General features: G+C 40.4%; 1 protein-coding gene across 2 annotated transcripts in view; it reads left to right on the forward strand.

The window, feature by feature from the left end:
- The first annotated feature begins 1,712 nt into the window (after nt 1–1,712).
- LOC124864878 (mediator of RNA polymerase II transcription subunit 25-like) overlaps nt 1,713–24,727 on the forward strand; it is a 30,799-nt gene continuing 7,784 nt past the window's right edge. For both annotated transcript variants that reach the window (XM_047359838.1, XM_047359839.1), the window contains exons 1-15: nt 1,713–1,870; nt 4,043–4,214; nt 4,299–4,344; nt 4,457–4,581; nt 4,649–4,747; nt 4,846–4,966; nt 6,094–6,250; nt 7,300–7,421; nt 7,572–7,647; nt 9,342–9,592; nt 11,261–11,362; nt 14,490–14,572; nt 14,933–14,990; nt 15,094–15,201; nt 18,538–18,714. In XM_047359838.1, coding sequence (XP_047215794.1) covers nt 4,072–4,214; nt 4,299–4,344; nt 4,457–4,581; nt 4,649–4,747; nt 4,846–4,966; nt 6,094–6,250; nt 7,300–7,421; nt 7,572–7,647; nt 9,342–9,592; nt 11,261–11,362; nt 14,490–14,572; nt 14,933–14,990; nt 15,094–15,201; nt 18,538–18,714 — 1,668 coding nt within the window. In that variant the 5' untranslated portion in view covers nt 1,713–1,870; nt 4,043–4,071. The remainder of the gene's footprint in view (nt 1,871–4,042; nt 4,215–4,298; nt 4,345–4,456; nt 4,582–4,648; nt 4,748–4,845; nt 4,967–6,093; nt 6,251–7,299; nt 7,422–7,571; nt 7,648–9,341; nt 9,593–11,260; nt 11,363–14,489; nt 14,573–14,932; nt 14,991–15,093; nt 15,202–18,537; nt 18,715–24,727) is intronic.

The following is a 24,727-nucleotide window of genomic DNA, read 5'->3' on the forward strand; positions in this document are numbered from 1 at the left end:
CTGTAGAGATTTGCACAACAGCTACAAATTCTGTCTGTGGGAAAATGACCCGAGTTTAACTGAACATGATTAGACGTCGTTGTAGACTACATGAAAACATAAAAATCTGCCAAAGTGATGTTCAGTTTGTGATCACTTGCCATAAAACTTATAGTTTTTTCTAAAGAAACTTTACTCGTCATGCCTGTTGCCTCTGGAGTGTTTGTGGAGGTTACTCAGCAGAGGCTTGATGGAGGACTTGACTTATTAAAGATATTTGCTGACATCTACTGGCAATCCTGAAAAACGTCCCTTCTTTATGACTGCTGCTGAGAAGATGAAGCAAACACAACATACGTTACTCTCAGTTCAATGTGAAATTATATAGATCTAATTCAGTCAACATCAGTCCAATTCTTCTAATACAATCCAATAATATTGTCAGATTCAGATGCTATTGCATACAGTCCAGTTCCGTGCAAAACAAGGAGTACAAAGAGTTAATTGTTCCAGTAGCTCTGTCAATAGTTCAGTTTAACAACAGCTAAACACTGAAATGGTCAGCAAGGATTACCTTCTATGGGAAAATAAAAACAAATTTACACCAAGTCAAAGGCAGTAATGACTTCCACATTTACTCCCGCTGAGAAAACACACAACTAAAAAATACTTTAGAGAATTTAAAACATAAAGTATAGCTCAGTAGTAGCTCATTCAATGACTGCATTCTGTAAAGACACATCTAAACACAGAAACAGTGAGCCAGACATACTTTCTATAGGAATGAAAAACAAAGTGCACATAGAGTTACTGAAAACAAAGTGTCTGACAATGACTGTCCAGGAATGATACAGAGTAAAACACAGAAGCACTGGGCTAGGAATACTTTCTATAGAAAGAAAAACAAAGCCTATTCAAAGTTGTCAAATCTAATTCTAACTTCCACCTTGTCAAAATGTGATTTTTTTTACATGTTAAATGATGCTTTAATACATTAATTGTATTACACCTAAAATATCATATATTTACATAACTATTATGTTCATAGGATGTCATTGTCAGTACGTTTGCATACAGACTGTGGTAATTATTATTATAATTATATGGACGATTGTCAGTAAAACCCAAAAGACAGTTGAAAAAGAATTTGCAACATATTAAACTACTTAAATTGTTGAATATACAAAATTCTGTAAATTAATAGTATTGAACATATTTTTATGTTTCTTTGTAAATATGATGGTATAATAATAAAGTGCAGTAAGTACTACTAATTTAAATAGAATAAGAATAAGAATCTTTGTTCAATATAATATATAGTTATATAATACATATTAGTTCAAATAATAATTTTAAATATTAGATGTTTTATTCTCATTTTCATATTATATGACATGATATTTCAGGGATTTCAGAGTTTCACCCTTTCCTGCTACATACTTCTTTAAGTTGATTCTTAAGAGGCCAACACTTTGACCACTTTGTGGTTTATTTATTAACTTCAAAAACTGTTTTGCTTCTAAAATGTAAACCTCAACCCTGTTTTAGGCCTTTTTGAAACGGAAATCCCCGTCCGCCAGCTTCTTTATTTGAGCTGCGATCTCCCTTGCCAATATGGCGGGCACGTTGACGTGTCGCTGCAGCAGTCTTTAGGGTTTTGACCTGTAGGTGGAAGCACTGCGTCTCTGGTTGCATCTTTACTCTAAAGAAGAAGAAGAAGTGTTCCGCCTTGGTGGGCGGGTCACTACGTCATTTCCGTATAAAAATAAAACGAATGTTATTTTATTTATGCTAACGCTAGCCTCATTGCTTTGCGACCAATTTGAGTTCGGACCGATTTAATTCAGCTTTAACTGATCCTCCGTTGCAACGGAAAGCCGTGAAAAACCAGGTTAGTCCTCTTTGCTCTCTAGTTTTATGATATAAGGAAACAGTTTAGACTTGAATTGTCCAAAGCTTTCACATTAAGCTAAATGCTCTGTTGAGTTGCATCTGTTGTTGATGCAGCTTTTTGGGTCATCTTGAATTTGAATTTGATTAAAGCTAGTTTTGTAATGCCCTGAACGGTAAGTTAGTCACACTGATAAACGGCTCCTCGCTTTTAATTCAATTCAAAAATACTTTATTAATCCCAAAGGGAAATGAAGCAATAAACAATCTGGACAACATTTGATCAGCTCTGGTTCAAAATCTGAACCATGTTGACTGATCAAACCTGGAGTTCATCATTCAACACTGCCCTGCTGAGTCTTTGAAACAAAGTTTAGGTTTTGTGAATTTTTGTTTTATTTGAAAACATGGAATTTCGTGATTCCGATGCTTAGACCTCATTACATTGTGTCCTGCTTGAATAAATCAGTGTATTGTCTGGTCAAACCTGGAGGTGCTTCAGAGCAGTTTGTAATTAGTAATTTTATTCTGTTGGTAAAAACAACAATGCAGCATAAAATAAGTCTATCTGAATTCTGATGCAGATAAAGAAGGTAGGCATAAACTGTATCTCCAATGTTTGAATTTAACTTTTATTGACCATGCTTTTTCTTTGATAGGGTGTGCAAAATGCAGTAAATTTAAAGTAATTTTCTAAATGATTTGTATTGCTGTAAAGGACTGAGAACATTTCCTGCGATACCTGATTAATTCAGATCATACATAATAGAAAGCTACAAAGCTTTTATTATAGCAGGATTTAATTACTATATTTAGAAACATCAGAATCCAGTGTTAGATTATAATTTTAAGCATTAAATACTTTTCATTGAGTTTATACATTTTGTCACCTTATTACCACAAACTCAATCAATATATTTTTATCCAGCTTTTATGAGATAGACCACACAAAATGGTCCATAATTGGGAAATGGAGGGAATATTATACATAGTAAGAATCTAAAAAGTGTGGCCTGCATCTGTATTTGGCCCCAGTGAGTCCAATAATGCCCCTTTTTCACTGGCTCGTTTTATTTGGTGCGGCTCTGGTCCACTCGGCCTTTCTCTCTACTCGGTAAGGTACCAGTTGTGTTTCCATTGACAACTGGAGCCATGGTGGCTGAAGCTCTGCCTACTGCCGTCAGTTTAGAGTGCTGTGCTGCTATTAACATTACTGTGTTACATGGTCACATTAAAGTAATTTGCGTGAAACAATAATAAATGAATAAATAGTTAGAAAATAAAAACATAAACAAAGTACTAATAATGTTTGTATTAATGTATATGCAAGAATGTCTTATTTATGCTTTTAATGTCTAAAATTGTCCACTGGGATAATTATCTGGACCACAGCCCAGCCAGAACTTATAAAATAAGGCTCAGGGGTTCTGATGTGAGGCTGGAGAAGTGGAGAGGAGAGACTCTGCTGTCTTGACTGGTGAAGCTCCAAGGTTTGCCTGAAGAAGTTACCATTTTGGGCTTCATGAGAAACTGTGTGTCTCAGCCATGTCAATAACGAGGACAAGGACTTTAAAGTGCAAAACCGCAGACTTTTGACCGCGGTGAAGTTAGTTTTAGGTTGGATATTCGTGCTCCATGGATTCAGAGCGACCCTCCTCCCGTTGATCCGATGTAGGCAGTCTGATTACGGGCAGCTGCTCTCTGCCTGCTCCCTGCTCCTGCAGACGCTGGTTCGCTTAAGGACCGTCAAGAAAGTACCGAAGCAAACACGTTGTTTCATGGTGGTTTTGTTCTGTAGGTTTGGGGGGAAATGAACAGCTGATTTTATGTGTGATCTAAACTTTGCAGAATCACCTTTCACTGCAATTACACCTGCAAGAGTTTTGTGGTATATGCACAGATGTAGCAAATAAATCTGACTCTGGTTTTCTACTGACTAATTATTTTGCTTTTAGGAGTATCAGAGTCAAAGAGGCTGATTATAAATGCTCGCCATGTTTTTTTTCTTCTGATTTTTGTTTATAGAAAATAAACACCACTTTTTGTTGGCCTGTCATACAAAATCACAATCAGATATATTAAGGTTTGTGGTTCTAATGTGACAAAAACACAAAGAGGTGGTGAATACGTTTGTGGTGCGGTGTAACATTCTTTCTTCTCTGTTTCCATCTAGATGAAATTTTATTTTCCTCCTTTCTTGGAATGAACTCGGCAGCAGTTATGGAGCCCCCCAGCAAGCCTGTGTCCAACCAGGTTGCTGATGTGGTGTTTGTCATCGAAGGGACGGCCAACCTGGGACCGTACTTTGAGTCTTTAAGGAAAAACTACATTCTTCCAGCTATCGAGTAAGTTCCTGAAAATACAAGCTGTTGGGTCGGTTCCAGCTTTCGAATTAACACTGTTTTTTGTTTGATCTTGGCCCATTAAAGGTATTTCAATGGAGGCCCCCCTGCAGAAACAGATTTTGGTGGAGATGTAAGTGTTCCTCTTATCTGTCCTTATATTCTGCCAGAGATTTGAGTATTTGTTGAAGAGGATTTGGAAATCCCTGAAGGTGAGCATCTCTGCGCCCTTTGTTTTTTTGCAGTACGGAGGAACTCAGTACGGTCTGGTGGTGTTCAACACAGTGGACTGTGCTCCTGAGTCATACGTCCAGTGTCACGCACCAACCAGCTCTGCTTTTGAGTTTGTGTCGTGGATCGACAGCATCCAGTAAATAACTTCTCTAACACTGACCAATATTTATCATCAAAGGTGTGCTGATTCATCTTTCCAACAGGTTTATGGGGGGTGGAGCTGAAAGCTGCAGTCTGATTGCAGAGGGACTTTCTGTGGCCTTGCAGCTTTTTGACGACTTTAAAAAGATGAGAGAACAAATGTGAGGCGCCATTTTTGTCTTTAACTACACAGACTTCTTCATATGTTCAAATTTGTGTATTATTTGAGCTTAACTTGGCATTTTGTGCACTGTTTCAGAGGTCAGACACACAAGGTGTGTGTGCTGCTGTGTAATTCTCCTCCATATCTGCTTCCTGCTGTGGAGAGTGTCAGCTACACTGGCTTCACAGCAGATAACTTGGTCAAAATCATCAGAGATGTGAGAGATGCTTTTCATTTTTTTTGCTGTTATTAAAGGCTTCAAATGTCTTGAATTTGCCTCAAACATTTTCCAACATTTATATTTATTAAGATCAATCTTCAACTATAACAAAAAAAAAAAAAAAACCACACAGCAGGCTCCCGCTGTTAGAATTTAAGGAAGATGATGAAGCCGAAATAAAAAAGAGCTGTGTGTGGAACAAATACGTACACCCATGCTGCTAATTTACACACTTGATCCCCCGCAGTGTTGCCTCTTCTGCAGATACAGTTGTGGTTGTGCCACGGAAACATCAGGAATGCCCTTAGAGAAGCAACTCTCGCCAGCCGTCAGTCTGGGAATGGCTGTAAGGACAGTGCACTATGCTATAGCAATACCTTCTTTTCTGTTGGGTTATAAACTAATACCAGAGAACCTGCAGGACTTTCATTTTTGCTTTAATGAATTAGTCCTTAGGGAAAAATATTGGAATCGGCACATTAGACCTGGAAAAAGCATAAACAGAAATCCTGAAAACAGCCAAGAAAACCCTGACCGTTGCGCAATGATTTTTATGCATTTAAGGCAGAGAAATTGTGTTATTATTATTTTTATTATTATTACTATCCTAGTGAGCTTTGTCACAACCGGCTTGTGGTGACGCACGATTAGGCGTGTGGTCTCATTCCCAGATCCGACCTCCGCTGCATCTGGAATGCTGTGCTTCCATTTACTCATAGCCGACAGGATCTTTATGTTTGAGCCGCTGACTGCAAAACTGCAAGCACCTGAATCCTCGTGGAGCTTTAATACAGCAATAGTTGCATGAGGTGAACAGGATTTGTCTTCAGATTGGGAGTTTTCACGTGTTTGGAGATCAGATATTTAACGATAAAACGCTTTTGGTAAGTTTAAAATGACATGAAACATTTCTACTTGGATACACTTGGATCTACTTGGAAATAGCTTGAATGAATTTGAATTTGGACATTGGAGCCCAGAATAGCTTAGAGCTAAAACGTAGTAAATGTGTTGCTGTGTTTGAGGTAATGATTCTATATGTATATTTTTTAATGATCAGCAAGGAGTGAAGTAATTTTTGTTTTATATATTTACATATATTTTGTATTGTAATTTATTTGCAGAGAGGAATTCACTTCTCCGTGGTTGCTCCTCGGAAGCTGCCGGCTCTGAGGGCGTTGTTTGAATGGGCATCTCCGGTCGCAGGTTCTGTAGAACCTCATCCCGACTACAGCCAGGATCCGTTCCACATGGTGCTCGTCAGAGGCATCTCCCTGCCTGGTGAGAGACGTAGTTCACAGCCCAGATCAACACTATGCACCAATTTAATTTAAAATAAGCCCAGGCAAGGAGGGTGACGTGTCCTGCCAAAGGACACAACGACTGAGACAGACAAAACGGGGGTTGGAACCGGCAACCCACCGATTACAGGAAGAAACTCCACCGTCGCCATGGTCGAGACTTTTTGCTAAAATAAATAAACAAAACCAATACAATGATAGATGAAAATCTGAAGGATGCTGAAAACTTAACAAGCACAGAATGCAAGGATCATTGACTGAAACAAATGGATTAAAACAGGTTTGATTCCCACAAAATGTATAAATAATTCAGAAGCAAGCTTTTAAAAAACAAAACCTTAATTGGTCAGTAAAACTGGAAAAAAGCTTTAAAACGTAAAATATCTTGAGCTAAAAGTGCTAATAGGATGGTGAAAATAATAAGAAATGACTCCAAGTTTAGAAATATTCATTCAATATATATACCGTGATCACTCACTTAATTACGCTGTGCATCGTTTGTAAAAAGGCCGCAGCAGACAACCAACAGTTTTCTGGTGGTTTAGTCTCCTTTTCATATAGGGATTTTTAATTCCCTTAATTAAGATACGAGTTTGAATTAGAACTTAAACTCTATTATTCCTTCATTCATTAAGTGAGTGAATTTATGTGTTCATGTTTCAGAAACACCAGCAGGTCTGTTATTGTCATGTTTGTTGCTCAGCTGACACACCCTGTCTTTTCCTGTAAAAACTCAAACCCAGTTTTGTTGTAATGGTGATTTTAATTGTCCACCAGAAGACTTCTCAAACAAGCCCTCTGTCTTTATTTTATGGACTCTGAGGATTCTTTTGTATTATGTAGTTGCTGTTCATTTTCACACCTCAGTTGCTTTTTTCACAATTCTTCTGCACTTTACTTATTCCTGTGAGGTTTAGTGGCCACACAGAGAGAGTTAGTTTAACTGTTACTTCCACATTTTCCAGTGTGTAGAAGTGAGGAACACATGAGCCTTAACACTTTCTTTCTCTCATAAAAGCATCTTTTCAGTTTCCGCAGGCGGAGGACCACCACACAAACCAGTCCTGCCTCTTCAGCAGCTGCCTGGCAGCCAGTCTGTTGTTGGACCTTCGCAGGCCCCCCCACCCATTAACCCCACACACCCTTATCAGGTAAAGGGCGAGCAGGCGCCAACGTATAAGGCTCCCTTCACGCTAATTCCCGCCACCTGCTTTTTGGCTCACTCTCAGAACGTGGTATTTATGTCTTCTTCTGTAAAATGTTTGACGCTGCAGTGTGTGCCTTTAATCTGCTTCCTGCAGAATCCGGCCCCCATGTCTGCTGCTCAGGTGGCTGCACAGATGGCCGTGGATGCAGCCAATAACCAGAAGAATCGCTGTAAGTTAACAGGAGGCGCTAAGCTTTTGAGAATAATTAATTTTTGCCAAGCTTTGTTTTGCACTTCTTGGTTTATCGACCATGGCTGGGATTTTGTTGTGCATTCTTCCTTTTTCCCATTAGACAACTCTTTATGTTTCTACTGTGTCTGCAGTGTTTTTGATGTTTACCAGAGTCGCAACTGTTGGAAAGGTTGTCGATGTATATAATTGAACAGCACTTTAAAAAAAAAAAAAAACCAACATATTAAACATACAAGAATTACATCAAAAATGTGACTTGGTCAGCAATATTGTGCTGTAACCTGGTAGCAGCGCATCATATTTTATTTGTTTATCAAAAAGTGGAAAATGATGTCCGCTTGGAAAGAAACGTGAGAAACCGAGTGCTGTTTTAAGCTCAACTCAGACACACAGTAAAAGCCACATACTTTAGAGCTTAAATGGATACAGTAAAATGAAACCTTTGAATGCCAATTGGTTCGAACAGACATTTTTGTGTTTTGGTCACAGTTTTTCCAATTTAAACATAAACAAAATAAAGATAATGTGTTCTAAAACTGATATCAGAAAAGCATGTGATGTTGTTGCGATGATGAAATGACCTACAGTATAGAACAAATCCATCTGGTTAATTAATAAACAAAGAGCTAATGGATCTTTTCCATTAACACCTACTTGGCGAGGTTTGATTGTCATAATGAAGTCGCTCTTATGACTCAACCGCTGATACCACGCCTTAGCCAACCAGTGACCAGCAGTCTTCTGAAGCCAATACTGGTACCTACAGGAAAACCTTAAAAACTGAGTCAAGATGAGCCAAGTAGGTAGTAGTGGAAGGGGGGCTTAATGAAGCAGTGATAATGTCCTGTTGCTTTGGGTTCATTTCAGACAAAGACCCCGGATAGTATGTAGTTTATGTAGAAACTGCAAAAAATGAAAATGCAAGTTTTCCATAAAAAGCTGACTACGTTGTAGTTTCGCAATAACTTTAGCTGAACATCTAAAACATTTGCTGCCCCATTAAACAACAAGCATCAGCAAATATATTGGTGACATAGCCTGAGAATATATAGCTACACAAGACAGGGCAGCACAGAACAAACAACTACACCCTCACACGTTAGGGCAATTAACCTCTCAGTCATGGTTTGGACTGCAAGAGGAAGCTGGAGTACCCAGAGAGAACCCACCCATGCAGACCCCAGGGCGGGATCCAAAGCTAGAGCCTGCTTGCTGCAAGACAACAGTGCCAGCAACTGTGCCCCCATGGAGCCCTCTGACCCATTCAATGTTGTAAATGAAATGATCCCTATGGCTTCCCATATATCACCATCGTCCAACGTTCACACTCTGCCATGGCCATTAAAGCAACAGGAACCTGAACCCTTTCCACACTGCTCATATAAAAAGATCAGGGGGCTTTTTGGTCATCATCACCAGCCAGTCCTACATTGCTTTGGTGTGGAGTGCTTTGGATAGAATCTTCCTCTACACATTTCTATGTTTTAAGTCTGGCACTTAACACCGCACAGTTAAAACACATTTGTGCCCTCTTCTGAATGAGTGGTGATTGCTTGAGAGTAACACATACCTTCATCTGGCTGCATGGTCCAGTTTATGGTGTCTACACCATGATGACTCAGCATGGATACATTAGATCACCATAGGGCTTGTTTTCTGTCCTCGTTCCAGTCGGTGTAGGTGGGCCTCCATTTACGAATCAGCCGCCCATCTCTCAGGTTCCTGGATTGAAGCACAGTCAGCCCAACATGTCAACAGTCACCACAGTGAACCCGCCAATGATGCCACAGCAGGTTCCTCCCAATCCACAGCAGCCGGTTCCACCCCCGGGACAGCCAGCGGCCAATCAGCAGGCACAGCAGCAGCCACAGCAGCAGCCCACAGCAAATCAGCCCACGGCATCGTCGGCACAGCCCAACATCGTAAGTTCATTTAGAATCAAGATACTTTATGTCATCAGTGGGGTTTAATGGATAAATATAGGTTACTTCTGCAATGTGAAAAAAATGGGTGTTCTGACTAAGCTCATAACATTATGATCAGACACCTGTCATTAGGAAGTTCCCAATCCTTTCGTTAGTCGAAGTAAAAGAAAAAACATCCGTAAATTCCCCTGGGATCTGAGAGTTATTTGGAGGTTAGTCCTTTAATCCATTTTGGACCTTCAGGAGAACATCTCTGATTCTTTGTCATCTTCTTCACCAGGTTTTCTGCGTGTAACTTAGTATTTGTTTGGTCTATAAAAAATGTTTCAGGCTTGTCTAAATAACTAATAATGAGGGCAGAGTTGGTCGCATTATCTGCCAGTGGTCATAATGTTAAGGCTGTTGGGGTTCGTCCTGGTTTGCTAAGATAACCACCTCTTCAGTGGTTGTACACATCAACTTGTACTAGTTTTTTCGAACAAAATGTTTCCGAAACGTTCCCCTGCAGTATTTTTGCAAAAGTATTTGTACCCCTTGACCTTTTTTTTTCTTTTTTCATGAAGTCCCATTAAAACTTCAAACTTCAGTGTATTTTAGAGGGTTTTAATGTTTTAGATCAACGCAAAGTGGGGCATAATTGTGAAGTTAAACGGCAAATGAAATTGATTGTTTTCAATGTTTTTAAATTACAAAAGTGCGGCATGCATTAGTATTCACCCTCCCCGAATCTGAAACTTTGTAAAACCACCATCTCATAAAACCACATTAAAATAGTTTTTACTTGTGGTTGTAATGGGTTATGCATAGTTTTGCAGGGTGATGTGTATGTCTTGTAAGGTATTAGGATTCGAGTTGTCTTTTGAAATGAAATGAAATGTTTATGCAATTGTTGTACTTGTTGTAAAACCTGCTCCTTACATGCTTAGAGGCACAGTCGTAAAAATGTTCCTCATGCTCAGTGCAAAGCTTACTTCACCGTGTTAAACGGGAGATAATCCACTTTATTGTCCCCTGGTGGGAAGTTTTTTATTGAACTAAAATGCTGCCATGTTAGTTGCTTTAACAAAAGATGAATAATGTCCAGAAAATAACCAGGTTGTCTGCAGCATGTAGAGTCGAGTAGGGATGGAAGTTAATGCACCAGTTAACTGGAAACAGATGTCATGGAGATGATATTTAGGTAAAGGCAGCCCAGTATATCTGCAGCGTTGCAGCTGATTCCATGGTGCAGGTTTGGTTTTAGTGAGCACACACAGATGCAGTGTTTGTCTGTATTAATTACTGAAGTGGGAGCAGTAGCAGGTTAACGAGACTGCCTAACTGTTAAACTGTCTGTTGCTTTTAATATGTGTCTCTGGAAGAAGGACAACTCAATCCAAAATGAGCTTTTAGGTGTAAAAACACACAACCAGATCTTTAATTTATGCTTCTGCAGCCTCTGGGAGTGTTTGGAGACTCCAATGTTGTCTGAACTTTAATATTTGACTGAATTTTCAATGTGATCGCTGCTGTCTGATCAGAACCCAACAATGTTCCATTTTCTCCAAAAGATCACAAAAGTACAGGTTTTGTTTTCTTCAGAAACCAAATTTATGACATTTTCTCTTTAATTAAAATGTGTATATACCTACAGTCTACATGTGAACTCCTTTCTTCTGCCCCTAGGCTGGTGTTGCCGGAGGTCAAGGCAATGCAAACCCAATTGGACAACCTCAACTGGTGGCAAATAAAGTTGTGGCCTGGACCGGTGTTCTGGAGTGGCAAGAGGTACCACAAAACAAAGAGATTTTGAGTTAGCAAACTAATCTGGTCTTCATACTAAGCATAATACTTGGTGAAGAAATCATTCTGGTTGGTCTTTGCTTTACATTCCTCCCAAGGGTGCAGTTAAGCCTGCAGCTTGTTCACCTTTTTATGCTGCAGTATTTATTTATCTATCTGTTTTATAGTTTTATTTATGCCATTAGTACATTTATTTATATTATTTTGATCAACAATCTTATTTAGAAGGGTGCCATCGGCAAACGGACAACACAGTTTTTCCTTTTCCAAAGTTTTCCATTAATATGCTGGGATCCAGTACTATATGATTTTTAACATGTTGTGAGTTAAAATTGAACTTAAATTAATTGATTTAATACATTGCACATTTCATCTACAGCAATATATCTGTGGTTACATTTGTTGCCTGTGCACATTTTTCTACCACAGTTTTTCCTTCCGGTTAACCTTCCATTAAAAGCCTTGGATACAGCGCTCTCTGCACAGCCAGGATCTTTAGCAATAATCTTTTGAGACTTGTTTTGTTAGTGGAGAGGGTCATTGACTGCCTGCTGGACAACTATGAAGTCTTCCCCATGATTTCATAGGGTATAACATGGCCAAAACATAAAAAGTCTTTGTTAAAAATCCCTTTTTAATGATTTTATATGAGATTCTAATTTTTGAAGTTTTTGCTTTTCATTGTATGTAAAACATTATCGTCAAGGTTCACAGAAATAAACGCTGAAAATACAACCCCAATTCCAATGAAGTTGGGACGTTGTGTAAAACGTAAATAAAAATAGAATACAGTGATTTGCATATCCTGTTCAACCTATATGCAATTGATTACATTACGAAGACAAGATATTTAATGCTCAAACGGATTGTTTTTTGCAAATATTCATTAATTTTGAATTTGATGCTTTGAACACATTCCCAAAAAGCTGGGGCAGGGGTAACGAAAGACTGGGAAAGGTGAAGAATGAAAAAAAAACACCTGTTGGGAACAGGTGAACAGGTTAACTGGAAATATGTGAGTGTCATGATGGGGTATAAAAGGAGCATCCCTGAAAGGCTTAGTTGTTCACCAGCAAGGATGGGGCGAGGTTCACCAGTTTGTGAACAACTCCGTGAGCAAATAGTCCAACAGTTTTACATTGTTACTCAAAGTACAACTGCAAGCAATTTAGGGATTAAAAACCGACATTCTGTAATAGGTATCCCCACGTGGGCTCAGGAACACTTCAGAAATCCATCGTCAGTTCAGACAGTCTGTCGCTACATCTGCAAGTTAAACTCTACCATGCAAAGAGAAAGCCGCACATCAACAACACCCAGAAACGCCGCCAGCTTCTCTGAGATGGACTGACGCAAAGAGGAAAAGTGTGCTGTGGTCTGAGGAGTCCACATTTCAAAGACGCATTTCGTCTCATCCGGGCCAAAGAAGAAGAGGATTATCTGGGTTGTTATCAACTGAAGTTGTTCATCAAGCAACAATTAGCTTTAACAATTAGTCCTCAATTCCCAAACGCGAAGTGAGTGTTAAAAGGAAAAGTGATGTAACACAGTGGTTACATGACCCTGCCCCGGTTTGTTGGAACGTGTTGCAAGCATCAAATTCAAAACGAGTGAATATTTGCACACACAAAAAAAAAAAACCAATAAAGTTGATCAGGTTGATTCTGTTTTTAATTAACGTTTTGCACAATGTCCCAGCTTCACTGGAATTGGAGTTGTATTTTCATCGTTTATTTCTGTGAATTTTGACACTTTTGAATTGAATTACTGAAATAAATGAGCTTTTCTGTGGTATTTTAATCTGTCAAGATGCACCTTTTTAAAATGACTTTAACTGTAGAATATGTTGGTGTCTTTAGGGACCTCGGTACCCTAATACCAGCATATGGTATCGGTTCTGGATTATTTTTCTAAAACATTAACACCCTGTTGTGTTTGATTAATATGAAAGCTGCAGGTGGGGAAAGCATGATGTAATCATCACTGATTTCCTGAAGCCACCATAGTGCAACGTCCTAATAACCCCTCATTATTGATTACTGCACAGTTTGATTAATCACACGTCTCTCGCTGTCCTATTTTCACTGGTTTAGCACAAGGTCAAATCGATCAAGTTTACTGTGCAGAACCAAGACGTTTGATGCGGGTGGCGTTTATGTGACACTCATGAGGGACACCATATGTGTTCGCACTGGACGGCGAGAGTCTGATCAATCGTCTCCATCGACTGCAGTCTCATCCTCCCTCATCTGTGTGTCAGAATTATCGAAGCCAGTTAAACGGATAGGGATAAGATTGAGAAGCTGCGTAAAGTCTAAATCTATAAACAGCCATATGGGTCATATTGGGAACATGAAACATTGCTCTTAATCTACAGCTTCCTTCTCCAGTTCAATCCACTATCGCTCTGTTTGGGAAGGATTGTTTGCCATGGCAGTTTGTATTGTGGGGAAGAATTACACTGCTGCATCTAGAAGTCATTTGGAGAGAGTAGTTGTTGAAAAAACAAAGGATCAGATGGAGGTTTTTTTAAAGTACAGCGGCATCAACACTGTGATCTGTGTGGGTTTTTCTCTGTAGGATTCGCCAACAATCAGCCCCTGATTTAGGCGAAACGATTGTTTTGTTACTCTCTGGGTCTCTGCTCCATGTCCTCTCTGCCATAGCCCACACTTAAAATAAATTACCCATTTGTCTTCAGCGCAATAAATCTGTAATTGAGTACAGTGGACCTGACTAATGTGTGATTGATTAATCATTTATTCTGTATTGATGCCCTGAAGATGAGACTTGGCAGTTCTCCCATTGGGACTTTTTGTAATTGCTTGTCCTGATTGGGGTCACTGACAAAGGTTTGTGCTGGACGAACCACATGTCTTTTTTTCCTCAGAGATATTCACCACCGTGCCGGAGAAACACTCCGACTCCCAGGTTTCAGTTCTGCAATTCACTCCTCAACTGTTTCCACTCTTAATGCAAAGAAGAATAATTATACTGTATTTATGTTAAAATTCAGCTTGTATTCGAAAGCTTTACATATCACATTTCAATTTCTCAGACCTACTAAACAAATTTCCATTTGTTTCTCTCTTCTTGTTTTTCCTCCCTGCAGAAGCCCAAGGCCTCTTCTATGGATTCAACCAAGCTGACGCGTTCTCTGCCGTGTCAAGTTCACGTAAACCAAGGAGAAAACCTGTGAGTAGCTGAAGCTAGGTTCAGAACCATTGTGGTCAGTTTTGAGGTCCTTGTGGCTTCAGAATGCAGGACTGATGACTGTAAACTACAAGCTGCTCTGAGCAGGATTGGGTTGAATCTCATGATCTCTGTGCCATCCATTTAGACAGGTATTGGACTCTTTACAGATCAGATTATACAAAGTTAGTGTGGGTGCTCTCACGCACCCGTTTGGCGCCTTTAACATCTGGATGTGCCACGTTCTGGGAAATTTACTCGACAATATAACCCTGATCAAACTTTTAAAGTCCTGGTAGTGCTGTCAGTGTTTATGTTTCAAAAGCATATTTCAATGAAGATAATGCTTTTGTTTCCTTGCAGCAACACAGACCAGTGGCCACAAAAGCTCATTATGCAGCTGATCCCACAGCAGTTACTGGTAAACCTGCTTTATTTTATTGCTTTCTGTTTGTCTTTTTTTGCTGCAAAAACATCTTAAATGACGGCTAAATATATCCTGTCTTGGTTGTTTTTCCCTGCAGACGACATTAGGTCACCTGTTCAGAAACTCTCGAATGGTTCAGTTTCTCTTCACCAACAAGGACATGGAGTCCCTGAGGGGGCTCTATCGCATCATGGCCAATGGTTTCGTGAGTATTTCTCTCTTGCTAAACCTCAAACGTGCTTTCTTTTCTGTTGTTCCTTTAATACAAATCTAAACACAGGTTCCTTCTCTGACCACTAGGTGGCCTGAACATGACGCCTTTTTCCAGTAATCGATATTAAAAACTCAGAAGGAAGTTTCTTGCCCAACATATTATTTTAAATGTCCTTCCATTTCAGATAAAAATTTTCTGTTTTATAGTTAAACCTAGTTCTAAAGGTGCAGTATTAAAACAAGCCAGGCGTTGGCAGAATTTAGGCAAGCTGAGCTGTGTCTCAGAATTCAATTTGTGCTCCACTGAAGACACATTATGATTTTATACCATTTTGTACTCGGTTTATGAAGCTGACGCAGCTTCTTTTGCAAGTTTTTTTTGTTCTGTTGTCAATTTTCATTTATTTTCATTTTGTTAGAAGAAGGATCTATGTGGAAAAAAAAAAAAATTGTTACATAAATAAGTCCATCTTTTTTTCTGTTTATTTAAAAAGTACAAGAATCGATCAAAGTGTTGCACAAGGTATAAAATCACCAGTTAAAGAGTAAAATAAATAGTATTAATAGTAAAAGTATTACAGTTAGCCCTTCCTTCCTTGATTCACCGCTTATCCCATATCGGGTCGCAGGGGCAACAGGTCGCATCAGGGGTAACTCCAGACATCCCTCTCCACTGTGACATCCTCAAGCTCATTCTTGGGGATCCCAAGGTGTTCCCAGGCCAGACGAGATATATATAGTCCCTCCTGCAAGTTCTGGGTTTTCCCCAGGCTCTCCTCCCGGTGGGACCAGGAGGCATCCTTATCAGATGCCTTAACCACCTCAGCGGACTGCTCCACATCGAGCTCTCCCTGAATGACTGAGGTCCTCACCCCATCTCTAAGGCAGACTGCGGGTCTTAATGCTCAACTCCGATTTTTTTGTGAAATTAGAATAATTTTTTTTTTTTTTTTTTTTTGCATGGTCATTCACATTTCCATATACAGGGGTTTGGACAATGAAACTGAAACACCTGGTTTTAGACCACAATAATTTATTAGTATGGTGTAGGGCCTCCTTTTGCGGCCAATACAGCATCAATTCGTCTTGGGAATGACATATACAATTCCTGCACAGTGGTCAGAGGGATTTTAAACCATTCTTCTTGCAGGATAGTGGCCAGGTCACTACGTGATACTGGTGGAGGAAAACGTTTCCTGACTCGCTCCTCCAAAACACCCCAAAGTGGCTCAATAATATTTAGATCTGGTGACTGTGCAGGCCATGGGAGATGTTCAACTTCACTTTCATGTTCATCAAACCAATCTTTCACCAGTCTTGCTGTGTGTATTGGTGCATTGTCATCCTGATACACGGCACCGCCTTCAGGATACAATGTTTGAACCATTGGATGCACATGGTCCCCAAGAATGGTTCGGTAGTCCTTGGCAGTGACGCGCCCATCTAGCACAAGTATTGGGCCAAGGGAATGCCATGATATGGCAGCCCAAACCATCACTGATCCACCCCCATGCTTCACTCTGGACATGCAACAGTCTGGGTGGTACGCTTCTTTGGGGCTTCTCCACACCGTAACTCTCCCGGATGTGGGGAAAACAGTAAAGGTGGACTCATCAGAGAACAATACATGTTTCACATTGTCCACAGCCCAAGATTTGCGCTCCTTGCACCATTGAAACCGACGTTTGGCATTGGCATGAGTGACCAAAGGTTTGTCTATAGCAGCCCGGCCGTGTATATTGACCCTGTGGAGCTCCTGACGGACAGTTCTGGTGGAAACAGGAGAGTTGAGGTGCACATTTAATTCTGTCGTGATTTGGGCAGCCGTGGTTTTATGTTTTTTGGATACAATCCGGGTTAGCACCCGAACATCCCTTTCAGACAGCTTCCTCTTGCGTCCACAGTTAATCCTGTTGGATGTGGTTCGTCCTTCTTGGTGGTATGCTGACATTACCCTGGATACCGTGGCTCTTGATACGTCACAAAGACTTTCTGTCTTGGTCACAGATGCGCCAGCAAGACGTGCACCAACAATTTATCCTCTTTTGAACTCTGGTATGTCACCCATAATGTTGTGTGCATTTCAATATTTTGAGTAAAACTGTGCTCTTACCCTGCTAATTGAACCTTCATACTCTGCTCTTACTGGTCCAATGTGCAAGCAATGAAGACTGGCTACCAGGCTGGTCCAATTTAGCTATGAAACCTCCCACACTAAAATGACAGGTGTTTCAGTTTCATTGTCCAACCCCTGTACATATGACTTGTAGTGATCTCCTGTGTGAACTGCATTCATACAACTCAAGCGTCCCGCATGCGCAGTAGACAACGCAATGACGTCACATGCGCTTGGTGTTTGCGGAAGTAAATATGGATGGAAATGTTGGTTGTTGTTTTTCTTCTTGGTTCCGCGTAGCAGGACCCAGAATAGTGACGTTTGTGGAGTATCAATGACGTACAGGTCAGATGAATGCGACTTGGCCGCACAGACACAGGTCGCATTTGAAAAGATCAGATACGTATCAGATTTAGGACCACATATCCAGCTGGCGGGGTTGTGTTTAAAAGATTGGATCTGTGTCGTTCAGACTGTCATGAAAGGTGTTGATACAGGTCGCATAAGGGCAAAAAAATTGGATTTAGGTCACTTCAAGCTGCTGTGTGAATGTAGCCTAAGGCTGAGTATCTCATGTCCATAGGTAAGGGTTGGAACGTAGACGAACCAGTAAATTGAGAGCTTTGCTTTATGGTTCAGCTCTTTATTCACCACAGCAGAACTCGAGCGCCGCCTGTGTTACTGCAGACGAAGCCCAAATTCGTCTCTCCATTTCTCATTCCGTCCTATCATCCCTTGTGAACAAGACACCAAAGATGCTTAAGCTCATTGAGGTAGAGACTGACCCTGCCCAGAAGGAGTTTACCACCTTCTCCAAATAACACGATACAAATACTCTGTTTAACTACAACTAAAAGCCAAAATACATAAGTGGGTTTTCAAAGAGCCTTAAAATAGTTACAGTCTGTGCAGCTTGGATGTTCCACAGGTTTGGTGCCACAGAGAAAGCTCGGTCAGCTCTTCCTTTAAGCCAGGATCTGGAAGTGTCTAACAGCATTTTAGCTGTGGACCTTAAAGCTCTGGTTGAATTTAGGTGCTACAGTTCAGACAAATGTGATGGTGCCATACTGAAAAATCCTAACACTATAATACACAAAACATTTTGATTATTATAGATTGTCTTCATATTAACATGTTAAATTACAAAAAACAGGCCTAAAATCTGTGTATGGATGTATTTATGTTTATACATATTTATTTTCATATATATAGGCAGGCTGCGTGCACTTTCCCCACACAACTTCACCATGTGAGGTGCGGGTGCTAATGCTGCTGTACTCATCCAAGAAGAAAATATTCATGGGCCTGATCCCCAATGACCAGAGCGGCTTCGTCAACGGCATCCGGCAAGTGATCACCAACCACAAGCAGGTCCAGCAGCACAGAGCGGTGAGTGGCTGGGGGCTGGGAAAGTGATCAAGTTGTGGTAAACCCCATTGGCTGAAATGACTTCACAGATAGTCCTTGTATTATTTGCCCAACTGTTTTTCAGCTGTGAGATGTTTGAGGGGTTTCTTGCATGTTTCAGAGTCAACCCACAGCATCTCTCTCAGTTCTGTGATGGAGAGCTGGTCAGGTCCTGCTGCAGCAAAGCATGCCCAAATCATGACACTTTCACCTCCATGCTTTACAGTTGGTATGAGGGTCTTTTTCTGGAAGGCTGCAGTTGGTTTATGCCAAACATGTCCTCTGTTCTGGTCCAAATAATTCAGTCAGTCAGTCATTTTCTACCGCTTATTCCATAGTGGGTCTCAGGGAAGCTGGTGCCTATCTCCAGCAGTCTATGGGCAAGAGGCAGGGTACACCCTGGACAGGTCGCCAGTCCATCGCAGGGCAACACACATACAACCACGCACACACTCATTCATACACCTAAGGGCAATTTAGAGAGACCAATTAACCTAACAGGCATGTCTTTGGACTGTGGTAGGAAGCCGGAGTACCCGGTGAAAACCCACGCATGCACGGGGAGAACATGCAACTCCATGCATAAAGACCCCCGGCTGGGAATCGAACCCAGGACCTTCTTGCTGCGAGGCAACAGTACTACCCACTGCGCCACCGTGCAGCCCCAAATAATTCAGTTTTAGACTGATTTGTCCAAACAGCATTATTCCAGAGGTCCATGTTCTCTGGGGCAAATGTTTGACCTTAATGTTCTTCTTAGAGAGCAAAGGTTTCCTCCTTACACATCTCACGTGAAATTTAAACTTGTGTTTTTCTTTCTGATTGCACAGACCTGCACTTTCATATCAACAGTAGCAGGGGCCTGCTGTGATGACATTTTAGGGCTTTTGGAGACTTCTTTTAGCATCTTATGGTTATCTTTCCAGGTAGACCTGCTTGAATAGTCAGAGCCGGGCATGTTGGCAGTCATTTTAAACGTCCTCCAGATGTAGACTATTTCCCTACAGTGGAATGGCTGCTTTCAAATTCTTTTGAGACCACTTTAAATCCCTTATTAGACTCTGAAACTGCTTCACTATTTTTTTGACGGCATCAGACAGCTCTCTGGGTCTCACCTTGGTGTTCACTATGTCTCAAACAATGCAAACCATGTTTAAAAAGAATAAATGTGGGATTGTCCTAATTTATTCCTTACTAGTAATTCAATTTTTATTAGGTTTTACAGATAATTTCAAACGGTCTTTTCTTTACCCCTATTGTTTTTTATTTGTAGTATGTACTATATACTAAACTCTGTGGTCTTTGCGGAGCCCCGTTTAAAACGTGTCCTTCAGCATCAAACAGAACAGAGTTGGGTATAAATCATTGAGGCTGTATAGACTCCAGTCCTCCTGGACATGGTGCAGAAATCTGACGGCGACGCTCCTTCGTTCTCGCCTCAGAGCTAAAGGTGAATCTGGTCCTGTGTTCATCCCTGCAGATGGGCTGATTTAAAACGGGTCCACCAGATTAGCCACCTTTTCCATCACGTGGCTCATCTCCAGCTTCTCGCGTGGAGGAGAGGTGCTGCACGGCTGTTAAACATTGCAGCGAGCAGCCAGGGCGGCAGCATGTTGCTCTTTAAAAATAAAGCTGCTCGGCGAGTTTACATGATTCAGATTACATTTCTCCTCGTGCTCTGATATCGGTGTTGATAGCTCTTGTCTAACCATCCTGCTAATTTTATGTCTTTGCGAGAGGCCCAGTATGTGACTCATAAGTCATGTGTGAATGAGTATGGAGACATTTACAGAAGGCAGAAGACAGGAAATTTTAATGAAAGCTTTTTTCTACCTCTGCCTCTTGTGTATCATCACAAATTCAGTGCTGCATTGCTAACAAGGAAGTGCTACAGCAATCTTAACATAATTAAAATTCAATTTGAACCAGTGGTTACGATTTCTCTATGCAGAGCCCTCAGAGTGGCATTCTCCAGGAGCATTCTCTGTTTCTTTTCACAATAGAATATTATGGCGTTTCATGTGATGCAGACTCTTCATCGAAGATCGAACAGGTTAGTGGGTTGACAGGTGGAGATGAATCATAGACGGCAGAGGAGAAACGAGCTTTTTTTTCCTCCCTGTTAGTTTCCTTAAAAGACCCAGAGCCATGTGTTTCATCGCTGTTGGTCAGAGAGCGCAGCGCGTATTAGCACCATCCTTGGGTGATTTGTTCAGATTCAGTAAGATGGATGAGTGAAAGTGTTTTTCCATCACGCTTTCCTGAGCCTGAAGTTAATAATTTTTGCTGGGAGTGGAGATGAAATGCCCTTCATTTCCCCTTGTGTCTCCTGACACAGAATCCAGCACAGGCCTATCACAACACTCTTTTAAAATTGAAGGGCTGTGCAGATAAAGCATCTGGATGCTGTTAGTTTTCATTTTTTAAGAATCGGAGGTTAGATCCTTAAAGATACTTTCCGGATTTTTCTATGAAATCGATCAAACTCACCTTTAAATATAGTTTTTCTTCTAAACACATACTGCACCTTTTTTTTTTTTTTGGAAATTGTTCCGTAATCAAGATAAAACGTACCCTCTTAAAACAAGCCTTCAGGCGCACATGGCTCTGATGACATCACAGAAGGCAAACGATCAGGTTTCTTCTTTAGCTCATCCATTTTTATTTTTCTTGTTTTATTATTTTCTGGGTTTTATTTTTAATCAGATTCCTCCTGCAGAGATGTTTGTGTGTATTCTGTATCGCTGCAGTAAAATAAGAGAACGCTGCATGGATTTTAGGAAGACTTGGCAACAGTAAAGCTCAAAGAATTGGTATGAGAAGAGGACTAGAGTAGACTGCTGTGCTCAGAGTTTATTAAAGATCCTCAGGCATCATTTTGGGTTAAAAACTGTACATTTAAGATCGCGTCACCCTCTGCTTCTACAGAGCATAATTGCTCCTCCACATCATTGAATTCAGGTGTTCCAGTACTTTCATGGCCACAGTCTACAAACATGAGATATGTGTCAAGTACAAAGATGCAGCTATAATAGCTGATGCTATTAAGGGTGCAAAGGGTGGGCCAACCTCATTTAAAGGGGACGTATCATGCAAAATCCACTATTTTAGCCTCCAAATACATTTTGTTATGTAATTGGATACTGTAAGAGTGCAAAAAAGTAGATTTTGGTCTCTCCAGGTGTTGCGGAGATCTTTATATCGGGATCTTTATTTTCTGTTTGAGTCATATTTTTCAGTCCATTCAGTTTTCTCTATCATCTGTTATGTTTTTCCAACTGTTACGTCACAGTTTTTGCTGCAGAACTGGTTAAAATTTATTTTTTGCGGAAATCTACCCACATCAGTGGGGCTATTCCTATTTCCTTCACTTCAAGGACGAGTTCTTCTGCATCCTTCAGTATCAAGAAGGATTTGCTGAAAGACTTCATCTGATTAAGGGGTCAGTTCCTTCTGTCTATGGAAACAACGAACACAGCAAAGCAATAAGCTGCAAATAACTCTGACTACAAACTTTATTTTAGACATGAATTTATTGTGTGTGGATATGACGTCCTGGCCTTTGTGTTGATAGTAGTAGCGTCGTGCCTTCTGCCTATGTTAGCGCTGTGTGTTGCTTTTAGCTCCTTGAAAACAGAACCGTACTGCGTGTTTTGATTATTATTATTATTATTGTTTTTGCCGTTTTTGTCTTGTTTCCGTGCCGCTAGATGGATGGCCGAAAGGGTTTAATTTGAGCGCACCTTGAGCTGTAGGGGGGCGTGTTGTGAAGTGCCCCAGTAGCATTTAAAGAGACGGCGCCAAAACGAGTTGCTCTCAGACGCACCTCAAAACAGGTAAAAGAGAAGCCTGTGGAGCTGCAAGAACAAGGAGTTCAGACCAAAGCATTGCAGTTCCACTTCATATAGACCACAACTGGATGATTTAAGACTGAAAAGGAAAGATTTAAAAGCATGATATGTCCCCTTTGAACCCTCTGGGTTAGAATGGGAACTCACTCAAATTCATATGTGCCCATCTCTGGCCAAAACACGCAAAGCACTATTATATTTTTTTTGTTTGCTTTTTCTAAGCTCATTTTTTGAAATCCTGCAATTGGAAAAAAAAAATGTATTACCTAGCTGTGTTTTTATTGTGTGTGTAAATATGTGAAATAAACATTTATGTTTTTTCAAGGTTTAATGTGCTTGGATTTTAGTTATATGAAACTATTTAATTTGTTCTTAATTATTCGTGCTGGAGGCACAGATCAGACTGTTTTCTAATCCATACAGGGTTAGAGTCATATTTAAACCAGTAATATTTAGTCAAATGACACTGAGGAAGTTACCTTTCCTATATGCTTCCTGTCGCCATCAGTAAGGTTCTGAAACAGTTCTGGTCGGTTATTTGACCTCTCTCTGAAGAACTGGTCATTTAAGACTGTCCAGTTGGATCATCCAGTTATGTCCAAGTTTAAATATTTAGCTTTTGAGTTGAGGTCAAATTAATTATTCCACCCACTTTATGCAACGCAGCAGTTCCACTGGTGTCAGAACAGCCCTCACCATGATACCGCCACCACCAACGTCTTGGGAATCCTCCTAACACAAGTCAGCATTGTGGATCAAACAATGCCTTGTCTGAATGTTCTCCAGTTTGCTCCACGCCCTCTCAATCCATCGCGATGTTGAAATGGCATTACTATGGACAGTAACACCTGCGTTTTAGCAGTTTCTGCTTCATAAAAGGTTTCAGCCTTGTTGGTTCCTGAACATCCGGTTTGATTTCCTTCCATCTGGAGGAGACAGTTTGGATCTTTGGGTCTGTTTATGTAAGCAGAGACAAATTTAACTTTGAGACACATCATCTATTTTATTCACTCTTCATTCCTCACGCTTTTGTCGATTATTTGACGGAGCGATATGTGCCATCAGGTCTTGTGTGAATAAAAAGTAAAATTATGGTTTTTGAGATAAACACTGTTTCAGAACATTTAATCACATGGTGGGGCACAAAAACACCTGAAAAATGCACCTTAAAAACTGTGAATGTGAAGAACCCTGCGGGAGGCTTCTGGTTTCTGTTGCTGCTTAAGTGCCATTTTCTGTGTGATATTTTTCATTATTATTATTATCCTCTAGATTCTGCAGAAGATTTTAGTGACTGAGACAGAGTTTGTGTGAAACACCTTGCAGGATTGGGCCTGATGTTAAATCTTCATTTTGTTTTTCTCTTTCCATCTGCTGCCTGACAAAGTGGGTGTAAATGCCGTCTTGCAAGCTTTCAACACTGGTAACACAGTAAATTGCATAAAGAAAATATATGTGCTGTTAATATAGTTTACGTCAGCAGAAGGTGTGTACAGAAACAGCAGACTGGCAGAATTTCGAAAGCGTTTGATTACTTTTTACCAATTAAGGATTCATTTTGCACTTTATTTTTATTTTTTTTTTACCAGAAATTGGAATACAAAAAGATGTCTTGTGAAAAGCAGTTCAAGTTGTTTTTCACTTGCTGTATAAATATAAACGTCTGCTTCCATTACATTAACTTTCTACAGAACCTCAAGTGGTGTTCTGGGGTAGTACAGCGCCAATTCACAACACATGTCGTGTCAAGGCACTTTACAAAGTCAGTTCAATCGAATCATTCAGATTTCAAGTCAGGTACATACATTCCAATTAATCCTAACCATTGAACAGTCAGATTCAGTTATTTATTCAAATTGGATAAAATGTTTTTCTATCTAAGGAAACCCAGCAGATTGCATCCAGTCAGTGACTTGCAGCATTCACTCCTCCCGGATGAGCATGTAGAGACAGTGGACAGTCACTGGCGTTGACTTTGCAGCAATCCCTCATACTGAGCATGCATGTAGCAACAGTGGAGAGGAAAAACTCCCTTTTAACAGGAAGAAACCTCCAGCAGAACCAGATCTGCCACGACCTACTGGGGGTTTGAGAGAACAGAGCAGAGACACAAAAAGAACCCAGAAGCACTGATCCAGGAGTCC

The sequence above is a fragment of the Girardinichthys multiradiatus genome, chromosome Y (assembly GCF_021462225.1).
Source record: "Girardinichthys multiradiatus isolate DD_20200921_A chromosome Y, DD_fGirMul_XY1, whole genome shotgun sequence".
In the NCBI taxonomy this organism is placed as follows: Eukaryota; Metazoa; Chordata; class Actinopteri; order Cyprinodontiformes; family Goodeidae; genus Girardinichthys; species Girardinichthys multiradiatus.